At 42.2% G+C, this 19,285-nt stretch overlaps 1 protein-coding gene across 1 annotated transcript in view; it reads right to left on the reverse strand.

Moving 5' to 3' along the window:
• Positions 1-5,099: 5,099 nt before the first annotated feature.
• Positions 5,100-19,285, reverse strand: part of KYNU (kynureninase) — a 236,023-nt gene continuing 221,837 nt past the window's right edge. The window contains exons 14-15 of the mRNA XM_077447753.1: positions 13,341-13,571; positions 5,100-5,784 (exon numbers count right to left, since the gene is read on the reverse strand). Coding sequence (XP_077303879.1) covers positions 5,626-5,784; positions 13,341-13,571 — 390 coding nt within the window. The 3' untranslated portion in view covers positions 5,100-5,625. The remainder of the gene's footprint in view (positions 5,785-13,340; positions 13,572-19,285) is intronic.

Genomic DNA, 19,285 nt, shown 5'->3' on the forward strand with positions numbered 1-19,285 from the left:
AGCAAGGCCTGGAAGTGCTGCATTCTGACAGCCCTCTGCGACGGCGGTAACATTTCCGCCATTTTGTGTTTGTACCGGGGATCTAAGTACGTTGCCACCCAGTACTGGTCCTTGACCCTCATGCTTTTTATACGGGGGTCCCTATTAAAACACTGGAGCATGAAGGCCCCCATTTGCACTCAAGCGGAAGGTATGTGGTGGTGGTGGTGTTGTTGGTGGTAGTGTCTTTGGGGGTGCACATAGCAGAGAGTGAAGAAGAGGGTGCAGATCGAGAGGATGAGGAGGGTGCAGAAGAATAAGGCTGAGTGAGCCACTCAACCAAGTCTGGTGCGTCCTTTAAAGTAATTGAACGCACCTTCTGCAACTTCCCACTTTGGCTCAAGGCTGTTGCTCCTGCCCTACCCCTACCACCCCTGCGGAAGGGCCTGCCTCTTCCTCTGCCTGTCATTTTTTAAATCACCCTGTGACAAAACTCTTAGTCCCTATACCGCTGAAGGACTGCTGCAGTATAGGGCAGCGGTCAGCAGTAGTGCACGTCAACCCTATGTATTGTGGACCGATAGCGGTCCTTACAGAACAGCAGACTGTACTGCACTCAGGCCTATGTACCGTAGCACCCTATACCAAGTTACCAGTCCTTATAAGAACTTTTGTGGACCAAGCAGGTTGTGTGTTAGTGATTAGCAGACTGTACGTCAGTCCCTATACCAATGAAGGACTGCTGCAGTATAGGGCAGCGGTCAGCAGTAGTGCACGTCAACCCTATGTATTGTGGACCGATAGCGGTCCTTACAGAACAGCAGACTGTAACGCACTCAGGCCTATGTACCGTAGCACCCTATACCAAGTTACCAGTCCTTATAAGAACTTTTGTGGACCAAGCAGGTTGTGTGTTAGTGATTAGCAGACTGTACGTCAGTCCCTATACCAATGAAGGACTGCTGCAGTATAGGGCAGCGGTCAGCAGTAGTGCACGGCAACCCTATGTATTGTGGACCGATAGCGGTCCTTACAGAACAGCAGACTGTAACGCACTCAGGCCTATGTACCGTAGCACCCTATACCAAGTTACCAGTCCTTATAAGAACTTTTGTGGACCAAGCAGGTTGTGTGTTAGTGATTAGCAGACTGTACGTCAGTCCCTATACCAATGAAGGACTGCTGCAGTATAGGGCAGCGGTCAGCAGTAGTGCACGGCAACCCTATGTATTGTGGACCGATAGCGGTCCTTACAGAACAGCAGACTGTAACGCACTCAGGCCTATGTACCGTAGCACCCTATACCAAGTTACCAGTCCTTATAAGAACTTTTGTGGACCAAGCAGGTTGTGTGTTAGTGATTAGCAGACTGTACGTCAGTCCCTATACCAATGAAGGACTGCTGCAGTATAGGGCAGCGGTCAGCAGTAGTGCACGGCAACCCTATGTATTGTGGACCGATAGCGGTCCTTACAGAACAGCAGACTGTACTGCACTCAGGCCTATGTACCGTAGCACCCTATACCAAGTTACCAGTCCTTATAAGAACTTTTGTGGACCAAGCAGGTTGTGTGTTAGTGTTTAGCAGACTGTGCGTCAGTCCCTATACCGCTGAAGGACTGCTGCAGTATAGGGCAGCGGTCAGCAGTAGTGCACGGCAACCCTATGTATTGTGGACCGATAGCGGTCCTTACAGAACAGCAGACTGTAACGCACTCAGGCCTATGTACCGTAGCACCCTATACCAAGTTACCAGTCCTTATAAGAACTTTTGTGGACCAAGCAGGTTGTGTGTTAGTGATTAGCAGACTGTACGTCAGTCCCTATACCAATGAAGGACTGCTGCAGTATAGGGCAGCGGTCAGCAGTAGTGCACGGCAACCCTATGTATTGTGGACCGATAGCGGTCCTTACAGAACAGCAGACTGTAACGCACTCAGGCCTATGTACCGTAGCACCCTATACCAAGTTACCAGTCCTTATAAGAACTTTTGTGGACCAAGCAGGTTGTGTGTTAGTGATTAGCAGACTGTACGTCAGTCCCTATACCAATGAAGGACTGCTGCAGTATAGGGCAGCGGTCAGCAGTAGTGCACGGCAACCCTATGTATTGTGGACCGATAGCGGTCCTTACAGAACAGCAGACTGTACTGCACTCAGGCCTATGTACCGTAGCACCCTATACCAAGTTACCAGTCCTTATAAGAACTTTTGTGGACCAAGCAGGTTGTGTGTTAGTGTTTAGCAGACTGTGCGTCAGTCCCTATACCGCTGAAGGACTGCTGCAGTATAGGGCAGCGGTCAGCAGTAGTGCACGGCAACCCTATGTATTGTGGACCGATAGCGGTCCTTACAGAACAGCAGACTGTAACGCACTCAGGCCTATGTACCGTAGCACCCTATACCAAGTTACCAGTCCTTATAAGAACTTTTGTGGACCAAGCAGGTTGTGTGTTAGTGATTAGCAGACTGTACGTCAGTCCCTATACCAATGAAGGACTGCTGCAGTATAGGGCAGCGGTCAGCAGTAGTGCACGGCAACCCTATGTATTGTGGACCGATAGCGGTCCTTACAGAACAGCAGACTGTAACGCACTCAGGCCTATGTACCGTAGCACCCTATACCAAGTTACCAGTCCTTATAAGAACTTTTGTGGACCAAGCAGGTTGTGTGTTAGTGATTAGCAGACTGTACGTCAGTCCCTATACCAATGAAGGACTGCTGCAGTATAGGGCAGCGGTCAGCAGTAGTGCACGGCAACCCTATGTATTGTGGACCGATAGCGGTCCTTACAGAACAGCAGACTGTAACGCACTCAGGCCTATGTACCGTAGCACCCTATACCAAGTTACCAGTCCTTATAAGAACTTTTGTGGACCAAGCAGGTTGTGTGTTAGTGATTAGCAGACTGTACGTCAGTCCCTATACCAATGAAGGACTGCTGCAGTATAGGGCAGCGGTCAGCAGTAGTGCACGGCAACCCTATGTATTGTGGACCGATAGCGGTCCTTACAGAACAGCAGACTGTAACGCACTCAGGCCTATGTACCGTAGCACCCTATACCAAGTTACCAGTCCTTATAAGAACTTTTGTGGACCAAGCAGGTTGTGTGTTAGTGATTAGCAGACTGTACGTCAGTCCCTATACCAATGAAGGACTGCTGCAGTATAGGGCAGCGGTCAGCAGTAGTGCACGGCAACCCTATGTATTGTGGACCGATAGCGGTCCTTACAGAACAGCAGACTGTAACGCACTCAGGCCTATGTACCGTAGCACCCTATACCAAGTTACCAGTCCTTATAAGAACTTTTGTGGACCAAGCAGGTTGTGTGTTAGTGATTAGCAGACTGTACGTCAGTCCCTATACCAATGAAGGACTGCTGCAGTATAGGGCAGCGGTCAGCAGTAGTGCACGGCAACCCTATGTATTGTGGACCGATAGCGGTCCTTACAGAACAGCAGACTGTAACGCACTCAGGCCTATGTACCGTAGCACCCTATACCAAGTTACCAGTCCTTATAAGAACTTTTGTGGACCAAGCAGGTTGTGTATTAGTGTTTAGCAGACTGTGCGTCAGTCCCTATACCGCTGAAGGACTGCTGCAGTATAGGGCAGCGGTCAGCAGTAGTGCACGGCAACCCTATGTATTGTGGACCGATAGCAGTCCTTACAGAACAGCAGACTGTACTGCACTCAGGCCTATGTACCGTAGCACCCTATACCAAGTTACCAGTCCTTATAAGAACTTTTGTGGACCAAGCAGGTTGTGTGTTAGTGTTTAGCAGACTGTGCGTCAGTCCCTATACCGCTGAAGGACTGCTGCAGTATAGGGCAGCGGTCAGCAGTAGTGCACGTCAACCCTATGTATTGTGGACCGATAGCGGTCCTTACAGAACAGCAGACTGTAACGCACTCAGGCCTATGTACCGTAGCACCCTATACCAAGTTACCAGTCCTTATAAGAACTTTTGTGGACCAAGCAGGTTGTGTATTAGTGTTTAGCAGACTGTGCGTCAGTCCCTATACCGCTGAAGGACTGCTGCAGTATAGGGCAGCGGTCAGCAGTAGTGCACGGCAACCCTATCTATTGTGGACCGATAGCGGTCCTTACAGAACAGCAGACTGTACCGCACCCAAGCCTATGTACCGTAGCACCCTAGACAGACCAAGTTACCAGTCCTTATAAGAACTTTTGTGGAACAAGTGAGTTGTGAATGATTAGCAGACTGCAGCAGAAGGGCAGCAGTCAAGTATAATATTCTTTCTATATTTGGAAGAAAGAATATTATACGTGTACAAGCCTATTACCGTACCACTGATACCAGTCCTGAAAAGAACCTTTGTGGAACTAATAGTAACAGCAAGTCTTTAAAATTATCCTCACTGCCTGACACACTGCTTCCTGCCTGTCCCTATACAAATTGGCAAAAAAGAGTAGGCTGGAACGATTAGCTGGAACAGCTCTTTTGTGGACCTGATAGTAACAGCTAATGATGATGATGATGATGATGATGATGAAGAAAGACTAATCTGGCTGAGCTGTCCCTAAAATAGCAGCATACAGCGCTCTGTCCCTTTATCTAAACTGACAAAAGAAACTCAGGCTGCTGACCTAACACCTATACCAGTCCTGAAAAGAACTTTTGTGTACCAAATAGCTAGCGTTTTCTCTGTCCCTACTCCACACAGGATCCTTTCCCTACAGTGACAGAAGAAAGAATGTAAAATGGCCACCGGATCGGGTGTATTTATAGGTTAGGGGGAATGTCCAAGTGTCCATGAGCTGTCATGTCTCAATTGGTTGTCCTGTAACACATGATAAACGTGTCACGAAAGGTTAAAGTTCTTGTATACATTAAACACGTAAGTCCGCCGGGGCGAACGACGGAAAAAGGCGTTCGAACCCGCGGACGGCGAAAGTCGGAAATTCGCCGCGAAACGACCGCCGGGCGAACCGTTCGGCCATCACTATTGGTGAATGCTGAACTCATTGGTTGATATACAGTACCTTACTGCACTTTAGAGATAGCTTTTTTGGCTTATTGAATATGCTGAATAATGTTGATATATTCTTTATAAATAACAAAAAAATATAAAAAATTTGCAAAATAAGAAACTGTATTGGAAAACATTTTATTAATTTGTTTCTGAAAAAAACATTGTTTTATTCAAAGTTTGGCTATTTTGAAGTTCATTTTATCTGTTCTTTAACCATAAAGGGACAGGACAAGTCAGAATAGACTATTGTAAAAATATAACAGGTGATAAACCAGATAATAACAATAACACTGCTGTAAAGTGTGGCTGTGCCTCTGCTTGGGAGATCCACCCACTCTCTTTGTCCCGGTGACCATTGCCTCTGGACACAAGTGATGTAAAATTGTACATTTGTTTCAGGAAAATATGCAAAATCTTTTACTGAAGACATATTTTCCATTCACGTTGGAGAGATTTACTCTAATTTCCTGCTGTGTCTCTGAAATCTCACCAATGAGACAGAGATAGTACAAAATAAACAGACAGGGATTTTGTCTATTTCCCATTCTATCCAAAACAGAAAAATATGTTGGCTTTGGATACATTGTAACAAGTACAAAGATGACCTAGACATTTACAAAGACTGGACGAGAATGTAATGTAACTTCAATGTAAATTTTCTTTGTCTGTTTCCTGAAGTTCGGATTTTTTCTGACCAGCATCCAAAGATTCTCCCAAAATTTGAATAAATTTGAAGACATCATGAAAAGAGTTGTAGAGCGGAACTGGTGCCACCCGTAAACGATTGGGCTCCCGCATATCACACTGTAAAACAAATGACATAAGACATATGCATGAAATACAATGTTTAACATAAGAAAAAAATGTGGCATTGTGCCCGTGTGTACAAGGGCTTAGAAATGCCAGATCACCAGGGAAAATAGTTTATTCCCCATGATTTACTATAGACAGCAATTGACATTGCTCAAGTTAAAAATCTAAATAATACATTATAGCAAATTGCGTGCCAAATTCAGCAGCCTGCCATCAATATATCTTAACCCCTTCATGCTGATCTAACACATATGTGCGGCCTCACTGGCTGGGCTTTTTTTCCATGGGACTGCATATATATGTAATCTGTCTTTGTGCTGCAAGCGTGCCACACAGCACACTCTCATCGCAGAGTCTCAGCTGCAGCCCCAAATCCCGTACTGACAATCAGGACCTGGATGCCCAGTTTTTGGGTTGCCTGGCCACTGTGATAGCCTCTAATTGGCTATCTCTGTGAATGGAGAGGAGAGATACATTGTATACATTGTATTGTGTGTGTAAATAAAATAAAAAAATACAAAAATAAATTAAATATAGCTAGGTCAAGGTTTGATCTAGGTCAGTGTCAGGGTTAGTGTTTAGGTTATGTAAGGGTCAAAAGTCAGGATCATAGGTTATGGTCAGTATATTTTTGGCAGGATTTTTTTTTTTTAAGGCATTTATTAAATTAGTATCAGTGCCAGAATGTTTTAGGTAGGATAAAAAAGAAAAAAAAAAACAATATTTGCATTATTGTTTTTGTGCTGTACTACAGGTACAAACGACAACTAACATACACATATGTGGTATTGCTGTGATCACCCAGAGCAGGAGAATTTATTTTGTGATGTTTTTGGGTGGTAGGTTATTGTAGTAGCAAGAAATCTACCGCTATATTTAAAAAAAACAATTATATATATTTCTTACTATTTTGGGCCAGTTTTCCAATGATGATAAATAAAATAAAATAAAAAAACTCAGGAGATACCACTAAATAAAAGGCAAATTTTTTTGTGCAAAAAATAAGGTATAAGGATGCACAAAAGTAGTTGTGATGATATGTACGATATGTACGATAAATAATAAAAAAATAAAACAACTTAGGAGATATCCATTACCATTTACCACTAAATAAAAGGCTACGTTTTCCTGCAAAAAACAAGGTATAATCTACCTGGATGCACAAAGTATTTGTGATGATATGTACGATTTTATTAACATATGTCAACAATGCAAAATTGTGCTTAGGCATTTCGATTTGTTTTACCCTTAGGAGCGACGGGGTTAAACATAAAAAAAAGTTTGCGCTTGGTGAATAACTGGATTGACAGGATGCAGCAAGCAATTGGTCTAAATACAGTAACAAGGCCTAAAAAAAAAAAAAAAAGGAACGCAATCCTTTAGAAGTGCCCAATCAAAAAGTCTTCCATAAATAATCATACATATTTATTAAATAAAGTGTGCATATATGAAGTGAAATTAAAAGAAATAGTGATTATTCTTCAAAATGTGTAAGAGTGAACAAATAAAATGTTAATCAAGTCCATAATGAATAGTGCAATGATAACAATGGCCTTCCAGTAGATCCCTTCATGTCTCACACCATCAAGTATCTCAGCGTCTTACCAGCAGTGTTAATTTCATTGACTAAATCATTTTCGTCTACTAAATTAATACTATTTTAGCCGATTAAAATACAACTAAAACTAAAACAATTGAGATGACTAAAATGTGAATAAAACTAAGGTGGCATTTTAGTCAAAAGACTAAAATACGATTGAAATTAAAATGGCATTTTAGTCAAAAGACTATGAATAAAACTACATTGAAATTTGACATCAAAATTAACACTGCACTACCACATAAGAATATGTAGGGGGCATAGTAGATGCTGCTAAAAGAAAAAAATAAATAAGAAAAAGGCTTATTTTTTTTCTTGATATTTAGTGTTGTTAATATATTCAGGTAATATGTGCATTACAGTCAATAGAGTTTAAATTTTTTTTATTTATTTCTTTTATATATTTTCAAATTGTACTTCTGCTTTTCAAATAGCAATATTTTTGTTTGTTCATGAAACTTGGTTTTATTTATAAAGACATTATACAGTGCCTTGAAAATGTATTCATACCCCTTGAAATTTTCTACATTTTGTCATATGACAACAAAAAAGGTAAATGTATTGTATAGGGATTTTGTGTGATAGACCAACACAAAGTGGCACATAATTGTGAAGTGGAAGGAAACTTCAGAATGGTTTTCAAAACGTTTTACAAATAAATATCTGAGAAGTGTGGGGTGTATTTTTATTCAGCCCCCCTGAGTCAATACTTTGTAGAACCACCTTTCACTGCAATTACAGCTGCAAGTCTTTTGGGGATGTCTCTACCAGCTTTGCACATTTAGAGAGTGAAATTTCCACCCATTCTTCTTTGCAAAATAAGCTCAAGCTCTGTCAGATTGATTGGAGAGCATCTGTGAACAGCAATTTTCAAGTCTTGCTACAGATTCTCAATTGGATTTAGGTCTGGACTTTGACTGGGCCATTCTAACAAATGAATATGCTTTGATCTAAACCATTCTATTGTAGCTCTGGCTGTATGTTTAGGGACATTGTCCTGCCGGAAGGTGAACCTCCATCACAGTCTCAAGTCTTTTGCAGACTCTAACAGGTTTTCTTCTAAGATTGCCCTGTATTTGGCTCCATCCATCTTCCCATCAACTCTGACCAGCATCCCTGTCCCTGCTGAAGAAAAGTATCCCCACAACATGATGCTGCCACCACCATTTTTCTCGGTGGGGATGGTGTGCTCAGGGTGACGTACAGTGTTAGTTTTCCACCACACATTCTTCCACATGTTTGCTGTGTCCTCACATGGCTTCTCACAAACTGAAAATGGGACTTCTTATGGCTTTCTTTCAACAATGGCTTTCTTCTTGCTACTCTTGCAGAAAGGCTAGATTTGGGGAGAGCACGACTAATAATGGTCCTGTGGACAGATTCTCCTACCTGAGCTGTGGATCTCTGCAACTCCTCCAGCATTAACATGGGCCTCTTGGCTGCTTGCCTGTCAGTTTAGGTGGATGGTCATGTCTTGGTAGGTTTGCCGTTTTGCCATACTCTTTCCATTTTCGGATGATGGATTGAACAGTGCTCCATGAGATATCCAAAGCTTGAGATATTTTTTTAATAATCTAACCCTTCTTTAAACTTCTCTGCAACTTTATCCCTGCCTGGTGTGTTCCTTGGCCTTAATGATGCTGCTTGTTCACTAAGGTAACAAACCTCTGAGGCCTTCACAGAACAGCTGTATTTACAGTTGTGCTCATAAGTTTACATACCCTGACAAAATGTATGATTCCTTGGCCATTTTTCAGAGAATATGAATGATAACATAAAAACATTTCTCTTACTCATGATTAGTGTTTGGCTGAAGTCATTTATTATCAATCAACTGTGTTTACTCTTTAAAATCATAATGGCAACATAAACTACCCAAATCACGCTGAAGTTTACATACCCTGGTGATTTTGGCACACAAATTGACACAAAGGGGTTTGAATGGCGATTAAAGATAACCATCCTCACCTGTAATCTGTTTGCTTATAATTAGTGTGTGTGTGTGTGTGTGTGTGTGTGTGTGTGTGTGTGTGTGTAAAAAGGTCAATGAGTTTCAGGACTCCTGACAGACCCTTGCATCTGTCATCCAGTGCTGCACTGACGTTTCTGGATTCTGAGTCATGGGGAAAGCAAAAGAATTGTAAAAGGATCTGCGGTAAAAGGTAGTTTAACTGTATAAAACAGGGATGGGATATAAAAAGATAACCAAGGAATTGAGAATGCCAATCAGCAGTGTTCAAACTCGAATCAAGAAGTGGAAAATGAGGGGTTCTGTTGAAACCAAACCACAGTCAGGTAGACCAACTAACATTTCAGCCACAACTGCCATGAAAATTGTTTGGAATGCAAAGAAAAACCCACAAATAACTTCAGGTGAAATACAGGGCTCGCTGAAAACATGTGGTGTGGCTGCTTCAAGATGAACAATAAGGAGGCACTTGAAGAAAGATGGGCTGCATGCTAAAGTTGCGAGAAGAAAGCCATTACTATGCAAATGCCACAAAGTATCCTGCTTACAATACGCCATACAGCACAGAGACAAGCCTCAAACCTTCCTACACAAAGTAATTTGTAGTGATGAGACCAAAATTGAGCTTTTTGGCCACATAAACGTTACATTTGGAGAGGAGTCAACAATGCCTATGATTATATGATTAAAGGTACACTATTCCTACTGTGAAACACGGAGGTGGATCGCTGATGTTTTGGGGATGTGTGAGCTACAAAGACACAGGAAATTTGGTCAAAATTGACGGCAAGATGAATGCAGTATGTTATAAAAGAATACTGGATGAACATTTGCATTTACTTGGACATTCCAACATGACAATGATCCAAAACACAAGGCCAAGTTGACCTGTCATTGGCTACAGCAGAATAAAGTGAAGGTTCTGGAGGGGCCATCGCAGTCTCCTGACCTCAATATCATTGAGCCACTCTGGGGAGATCTCAAACGTGCAGTTCATGCAGGACAGCCCAAGAATTTACAGGAACTGGAGGCTTTTTGCCAAGAGGAATGGGCAGCTTTACCATCTGAGAAGAGAGAGAGCATCATCCACAAATACCACAGAAGACTTCAGGCTGTCATTGATGTTAAAGGGGGCAATACATGGTATTAACTGGGGTATGTAAACTTTTGATCTGAGTTATTTGAGTGTTTCTGTTGTCATTAAGACTTAAACAGAGTAAACACAGATGATAGATAATAAATGGCTTCAGCCAAACACTAACCATGAGTGAAGGAAATGTTTGTGTGTTATCATTCATATTCTCTGAAAAATGGCCAAGAAATCATAAATTCTGCCAGGGTCGCCTGACCGTCAATATGTAAACATATCAGCACAACTGTATACTGAGATTAAATTACACACAGGGGGACTCTATTTACTAATTAGTTGACTTCTGAAGGCAATTGGTTCCACTAAATGATTTTAGCTAGGGGTTTTAGAGTACAGGGGGCTAAATACAAATGCACGCCAAATCTTGGAGACCATTAATCATTTTCCTTCCACTTCACAATTATGTGCCACTTTGTGTTGGTATATCACATAAAATCCCAATAAAATACATTTACTATTCTGGTTGTAACATGACAAAATGTGGAAAATTTCAAAGGGTATGAATACTTTAATGCACTGTATATCGCATTGGCTAAATCTGTATCTGTAGGGCATGTTCAAACCTTAATACCATAAATAATAATCTTATTAGATTTTTACTCCAGGAGTATATAATGAGTTTGGCAATTCTAAAGACATGCTTAACCACTTTCGGACTTAACTACACTTTTACTGCAGCAGGCTGGCATGGCTGCATGAAACAACGTACCTGTATGTTGTTTCATCTGTAGGGTCGCAGGCCAAGCCAATCAGTGGGTCTGACAGCTGGGATGGGCACTGGATCCTGCCAATTGATCGCTGGAGAGGCAGAACGGAGGTTTGCTATATAAACAAGGCAGATCACCGTTCTGTCAGAGAGGAAGAGAGAGATTGTATGTTCCTGCTAATTAGGAACATGGATCTCTCTCTTCCTTCAGTTAAGCCATCCCCCCATACAGTTAAAAAGGACTCCCTAGGAGCAAAAAGTGTCACTTAGTGTCCGATTTGTCCACTGCAATGTCACAGTTCCGCAAAAAATCACTGATCGCCGCCATTACTAGTAATAATAAATAAAAATAAAAATGCCACAAAAATATCCCATAGTTTATAAATTTTGCGCTTATTTTTTGTTTGTTTTTTTTTTTTTTTTTTTTTTTTTAAATATAATTTTTATTGGAATTTTACAATTACAATCCAATGATGATAATTACATACATGAACAACATCAACACTATAACGAACAACCATAGTATTAGGCCGCGTACACACGGGCGGACTGTTCGCCCAACTTTGTCCGCTGAACAGTGTTTGGGCGGACAGTCCGCTCGTGTGTGGGCTTTCAGCGGACAGTTTCAGCGGACAGTTTGACGAACAAGGTTTTACGGAATTTCCGAAAAACTGTCCGCTGAAACCTTGTTTCAGCGAACAGTCCGCTCGTGTGTAGGCTTGTTCGTCAAACTAAGTTCCGCGCATGCTCAGAAAGGATTTACACGCCGAAAGTTATAATGCAGTGTATAGGACGTCGTATTTTTCGTCCCGTCGTACGTGCCGTTCACGTCATCGCGCACGGTTTCAGCAAACTGTTCGTCCGTCGTGTGTGGCCATGTCCGTCCATGCTAATTTTGAGCGGACTGTTTGCCGAAACTGTTTGACGGACAAAGTTGGGCGAACAGTCCGCGCGTGTGTACGCGGCCTTAGTTTTTCATTCGTTTATCCTGTTGAAATAGTCATCTGTGAACCGATAGATTTATTAGAATAGACCGGAACCAACGGTACTGCTTGTCGATCTATTTTTTGTTTGTTTTGTTTGTTACCAAAAACATGTAGCTTAATACATATTGGCCTAAATTGAGGGATACATTTTTATTTTTTTATTTTTTTTATTGGGTATGTTTTATAGCAAAAAAATAAAAAATATATATTTTTGGTCTTTTTTTGTTTATAGCGAAAAGAATAAAAATCACAAAGGTGATCAAATACCACCAAAAGAAAGCTCTATTTGTGGAAAAAAGGACATCAATTTAGTTTGGGTACAAGGTTGCATTAACGTGCAATTGTCAGATAAAGCAATGCAGTGCCATATCGCTAGAAATGGCCTTATCATCAAGGGGATAAAACATTCCAGGGCTGAAGTGGTTAAATAACACATTCAAATTTAACTAAAACCATTTGATTTTAGTCAACTAAAATACAGTCGTGAGACTATAACTAAAACTAAATTGAAATGTAATGTCAAAATTAACACTGCTTACCAGATGTCAATGATCTCTGGATTATAAGAAATCTATAGCACTTGAATCAATAAATGTCAATGTAGAAGTAATGGATGCCAATGATTCAGCTCTCAAAACCCGCTCAGTGCTCAAAAAGCGATCATTGGTAACTCTTAGAGAACATGAGGAGGACCACATCATGTAATACAGCTGAAATTATTATGCTTTATTGTATAAAAGGGCATCCACAATGTGAAAGGATAGCACCAAGTCGGGTGGCATGATGATATCACAGGTCAGGCCCAACCGATGCGTTTAGTCGCAGCCAAGACAAAATTATTTCTGCATTGAAGCACGCTTGGAGGGGCCTCAGCACACCTGCTTGCTGCCTAACGGTTTGGCAATACATGCTAAATTCTATCACATTGCCAAAGCTGGGTGTGAAGGGGTTACATTTGTAGAAATAAAGTGTTAATAAAATAAATGTTTAGAAACCCTTTAAGACAAGTTACCAGTAAGTTTACTTTGGTAAAGTTTGTAAAAAAAAAACATTCTGAATGCCTTTGTTAAAGAAAAAAAAACTATTGACATTGTTAATTGTCAAACACATTGGTGACATTGGACAATATGACGTACCGCGACTCCTCTTTTTTCCAGCTCCTCGTAAACAGCTTTTATGGGCAACGAAAAAGTCAGGGAGAGCTGACAACCCCGCTCCTCAATGCGAGAAGGCGTGATTATTTTTGCATAAGGTTTCTCGGGTTCAGCAATGTTTTCACTGTAATAATGTTTAATTAAATACTCCAAATAGCCCGTCAGTAAAACAGACTTCTTTCTTAAGGTCTTCATGCTGGTTTGATTGAAAACCTATATATAAAAGATAAAGAAATTTAAATTGTAAATGAATAAACAAAAATTTAAATCACTAAAGTCACAGAAGATAATGCAAAACAACAACTGTCTGTATTGCTCCACGGTAGAAGCTTTATCATGTTAGGTATACATGAGAACCTACAAAATGAAAAGGTATATTAGTCGATAACCCATTACATAAAAAAAAGAGCTCAATTGTGCCCAGACTACAGCCACACAACCTAACATCAATAGTATGCAAGCTATTGGAGGGGATAATAAGGGACTACATACAAGATTTTAGTAACGAGAACAGCATCATTAGCAGTAATCAGCATGGATTAATGAAGAATCATTCTTGCCAAACCAATCTATTAACCTTCTATGAGGAGATGAGTTGCCATCTAGAAAAAGGAAGGCCCATAGACGTGGTGTGTCTGGATTTTGCAAAAGCATTTGACACAGTTCCCCATAAACCTTTACTGTACAAAGTAAGGTCCGTTGGCATGGACCATAGGGTGAGTACATGGATTGAAAACTGGCTACAAGGGCGAGTTCAGAGGGTGGTAATAAATGGGGAATACTCGGAATGGTCAGGGGTGGGTAGTGGGGTCCCCCAGGGAGGGTTCTGTGCTGGGAACAATCCTATTTATTTTGTTCATAAACCACCTGGAGGATGGGGTAAACAGTTCTGTATTTGCGTACAATACTAAGCTAAGCAGGGCAATAACTTCTCCGCAGGATGTGGAAACCTTGCAAAAAGATCTGAACAAATTAATGGGGTGGGCAATTACATGGCAAATGAGGTTTAATGTAGAAAAATTTAAAATAATGCATTTGGGTGACAAAAATATTAATACAATCTATACACTGGGGGGAGAACCTCTGGGGGAATCTAGGATGGAAAAGGACCTAGCGATCCTAGTAGCTGATAGGCTCAGCAATGGCATGCAATGCCAAGCTGCTGCTAACAAAGCAAGAATATTGGCATGTATTCAAAAGGGGATAAACTCCAGAGATAAAACAATAATTCTCCCACTCTACAAGACTCTGGTCCGGCCGCACCTGGAGTATGCTGTCCAGTTCTGGGCACCAGTCCACAGGAAGGATGTATTGGAAATGGAGCGAGTACAAAGAAGGGCAACTAAGCTAATAAAGGGTCTGGAGGATATTAGTTATGAGGAAAGGTTGTGAGCACTGAACTTATTCTCTCTGGAGAAGAGACGCTTGAGAGGGGATATGATTTCAATTTATAAATACCGTACTGGTGATCCCACAATAGGGATACAACTTTTTTCCAGAAGGGAGTTTAACGAGAAACGTGGTCACTCATTAAAATTAGAAGAAAAGAGGTTTAAACTACGTAGAGGGTAGTAAGAGCGACAAGGATGTGGAATTCTCTTCCACAGGCGGTGGTCTCAGCGAGAAGCATCAATAGTTTCAAAAAACTATTAGATAAGCACCTGAACGACCATAACATACAGGGATATACAATGTAATACTGACAAATAATCACACACATAGCTTGGACTTGATGGACTTGTGTCTTTTTTCAACCTCACCTACTATGTAACTATGTAAATATGGAACAACACTGTTAAATATCATTCAAACATAAAACTTGTTATCACCGTGTTGCTTTTAAAATCTTCTTTATTACCATTCAACGGGAGTTACGCACAGAGAGAGCGCTGACATGTTTCAGCTTGGATGTGCTTTAGTCATCTAGGCTGAAACGCGTCAATGCTCTCTCTGTGTGTGGGGCTATAACTCCTGTTGGATTGTAATATATACGATGATGCTAACTTTTTTGCTTGGATATTAGTTGATAGTTTTGAGCCTGGAATCAAATGCAGCTACATTTTGAGCTTTAGCTGAAAACATTAGTGAAATAAAAACTTTTTAAGGCAGGAAAAGAGATTACTAGTAATTTCTATTTTTGGCATTGTAATTTGGACTTGCTTTGCTTCATGGCCATGGCACTTTTTAACTCAAGATGCATAGGTTGATAGGTGGCACTGCCTGTAAAACTTACCCATTCAGTTCAATGGGGCCACACTACAACTGTGAGGCAATCATTTGGCTCGCAGCTGCATCATGGTCCTGTAATGTAACACTTCTCTTCGGCATTTTTAAAATGAAAACAAAAGAAATCAGGCGCTCAGGAGGCAGTAGCGCCTCCCGAACACCTATCAGCCTCTGCTATACTGTTCACTGCAGATCACTTTTCAAAGGGCGGTAAGCATTACTGCTAATGTTAAAGAAGCCATAAATTGTTCATTCAGTAAAAAACTAAAGCAGCAATAGAGTGTGGAAGGATAAGACCTTTTTTCTTTTGTTTTCTGAGTTTCCGCTGGGGAAACGTTCTCTCATTTCCTGTGCTGTTCTCCAGGCCAGAGTTAGAGAAATCTCTTTGGGGGTTGTAACATTGGGGAATGTTTAACTCAGTGGCAGATGCCTTTTCAGTAAGTTCACAGCGAACAGCAACTTTTGTTTAAGGGCACGGTAGCCCACTTTTATTAAAAAGGAACAACATAAAGTTCATACATGCACTTGGTTGCCCACACAGGGGTTCTTCTGCCAAAAAACAATACATGAAAAATGCCAAGCCACCTGGCTCTCTTCAGCAGCACTGCCACCTAGGCTTTACAATTCAGCCCTCTTGGCCTTATAACAGGGTTCCCGCACAACTACTGTACCTCTTTCCAGCTTCCTTGCTGCTTAGGCCTTCCACTTCAGGCTCTCATTTGTCTCAGATGCTCACAGCTTTAACACACACACAGTGTCTCTAGAAAGCAGCCCCTCACTGCTCTGATCCTCAGACTTGGGTCTCTGGCTTTCTCTAGTGCACACCTGCACTCTCTGGACTCCTGGAGACCTCCTGTCTCTCTGGGTGGAGCCCAGAACCCTAATCCTGACTCTGCTATAAGCCCAGGACCCACCTGATCAATCAACCAGCCAGACTCCAGGCTGTTCCAAAAACCCAGTCCCAGGATTGGAGATTCCATCCCACCCATAACGCTATGGAATCTCCGGGCTCCAGGTCCCCAAGTGGATTTTACAAACTTTGGAGGAAACTAATAAAACGGATTCCTCCACATTAAATACACCTGGAGCCCCTCAACCTGCCTATTTGAGAACCCTGGGCGACAATTACTAGGACAGGGAACTGTACTGTCACAGGGTACAGGTATCAAAAAAAAAAAAAAAAGTGTTATACAAAAGTAAAATGATAAGAAAAATCACTTTAAACCCTCCTAGACTTTCCAAATGTAGTCAAGAACACCAGAGGGTCGTTTTAGGGGTCATCAGAGGGTTGACATTCCAAGAATGCCTTACCCTAGAGTTCTGTTCATTTACAAAGATTTTCCTGTCCTGTTAAAGTTGACTGGTTATTAAACATCACACCTCACATGAATCAGTGGGGAAAAACATTACCAAATAATACTTCAGGCAATAAACTCAGGAATGCTGTAGATCAAGCAGCAAGATCTGAAGGGAGAACTGGGTTTAAATAGCCCGCCTGGCACCGGTAACTGTGCGTGCATGCGCATGCGAATGCACGCCCCCATGTGCACACGCCCAGGCACCCACAGGCACGCACAGACAGGCGACGGACCAATGTCCCCAGCCAGCCTTTCCTGACATTGCCCCCTCCCCGGGCCATTTTCTCAGGATGGGATCTCTTGAAGGCTTGTATCAGATGCTTGGCATGTATGTTGCTTTCAGGCTCCCATGAGTTTTCCTCTGAACCATACCCCTTCCATTTAATGAGAAATTGGACACAGTTATTTCTCTTCCTGCAATTCATTATTGCCTCCACCTCGAACTCCTCTTCACCATTGACCATTATAGGAGCAGGGGGATCCGTGGCTCATCCTGGGAAAGGATTAGAGATGGCAGGTTTCAGGAGGGAAACATGAAAAACAGGGTGTACCCAAAGTGATTCTGGCAGTTCCAGTTTGTAGGCCACCTCATTGATTCTCCTCTTGACCTCGAAAGGACCCAGAAACTTAGGGCCCAATTTCTTCTAAGGGAAAGTGAGTCGAAGATTAACCGTAGACAGCCAAACCTGGTCTCTAGGTTTCAGAATCAGTTCACCCCATCTGTTTTTATCAAAAGTCTCTTTGTTTAGTGCTTGTGCTCTGGTCATGGTTTCCTGCAACAGTTTATTGTTGGTACTGAAAAAATCCACAGTCTTGAGAACAGCTGGCACAGAACATTCAGAAACAGAGTTAGGTAGAAATGATGGGTGGTAACCATAATTGGCAAAAAACGGGGTCTGCTTGATGGTAGAATGGGTAGAATTATTATATAAAAACTCGGCCAGTGGCAACAGAGAGAACCAGTCATCCTAAGAAATGGAGGAAAAACAGCGAAGATACTGCTCGAGAGTCTGGTTAGTTCTCTCTGTCTGCCCATTTGTCTGAGGATGGTATGTAGAGGAAAAAGATAGCTCGATGCCAAGGGAACTGCATAGTGCTTTCCAGAACCGAGAAGTAAACTGCACTCCCCTATCTGATATGATGTTGGCTGGAACTCCATGAAGTCTGATGACTTCCCTGATAAAAACTTGTGCAGTTTCCGGTGCTGACAGTGTTCCTTTCGAAGGGGATGAAGTGTGCCATCTTGGACAGCCGATCCACTACCACAAAGATGGCAGTATGGCCTTCTGAAGGGGGGAGTTCAACAATAAAGTCCATGGAGATTAATTTCCATGGTCTCTCTGGAGCAGGTAAAGGTTTGAGCAAGCCCCAAGCCCTGGCCTTATTACCCTTGTTGCGAGTACAGATGGTACAAGACTGCACATATCTTTTGCAGTCCTTTGCAACTTGCGGCCACCAGAATGTGCATTGGAGACACCGAAGTGGCCGGCTAGTACATGGTTGTGGCAGAGCTCAAGTATGGTGGCCCGAAGATTTTCTGGAATGAAGATTTTGTCCTCGAGCCAGAAAAGACCATCTTTTGCATGCAGCCCTGCTTCTGCAGGAGGGGGGTCTTCACTGGAAGCTTGCTTAATTCAGCTTAAAAGATCTTCTTGAAGAAGGAGAAAGTTTTCTTCCAACAGAATAGTGTCCGGAGAGGTAGGTACTTTGGGATCATTGAACATGCGGGACAATGCGTCCGGTTTGGTATTTTTAGAACCCGGTCTGTAGGTGACATGGAAGGCAAACCTGGAAAAGAACAGCGGCCACCTGGCTTAACGTGGCTTCAAACTTCTTGCAGATTTCAGGTACTCCAGGTTTTTGTGATACGTATAGATCAGGATCGGGTGAGCCGCTCCTTGCAGAAGGAACCGCCACTCCTCCAAAGACGCTTTTATTGCTAATAGTTCTCTGTCTCCCACATCATAGTTCCTTTCAGGAGCAGACAGCTTGCATGAAAAGAAGCCAACAGGAAACAGAAGAGCCTTGGGACCTTGTCATTGCGAGAGTACTGCCCCAACGGCGACTTTGGATGCATCGACCTCCAGGACAAACGATAGAGCCGGGTTAGGATGTTTCAGTACAGAAGCAGAGATAAAAAGTCTCTTGAGGGTGTCAAAAGCAGTTTGGGCTTCGGCAGTCCAATGAAATCGAACTCCCTGCTTGGTCAGCTGGGCAATAGGCGAGATGATGGCTGAGAATCCTTTAATAAATTTCCGATAAAAGTTCAAAAACCCCACAAACCGCTGAACCCCCTTTTTATCCACAGGAGCAGGCCACTCAAGGATAGTGGAAATGATTAGT

Source organism: Lithobates pipiens, unplaced genomic scaffold (assembly GCF_037356315.1).
Source record: "Lithobates pipiens isolate NorthernLeopardFrog02 unplaced genomic scaffold, aLitPip1_a1.2 Scaffold_22, whole genome shotgun sequence".
Taxonomy (NCBI): Eukaryota; Metazoa; Chordata; class Amphibia; order Anura; family Ranidae; genus Lithobates; species Lithobates pipiens.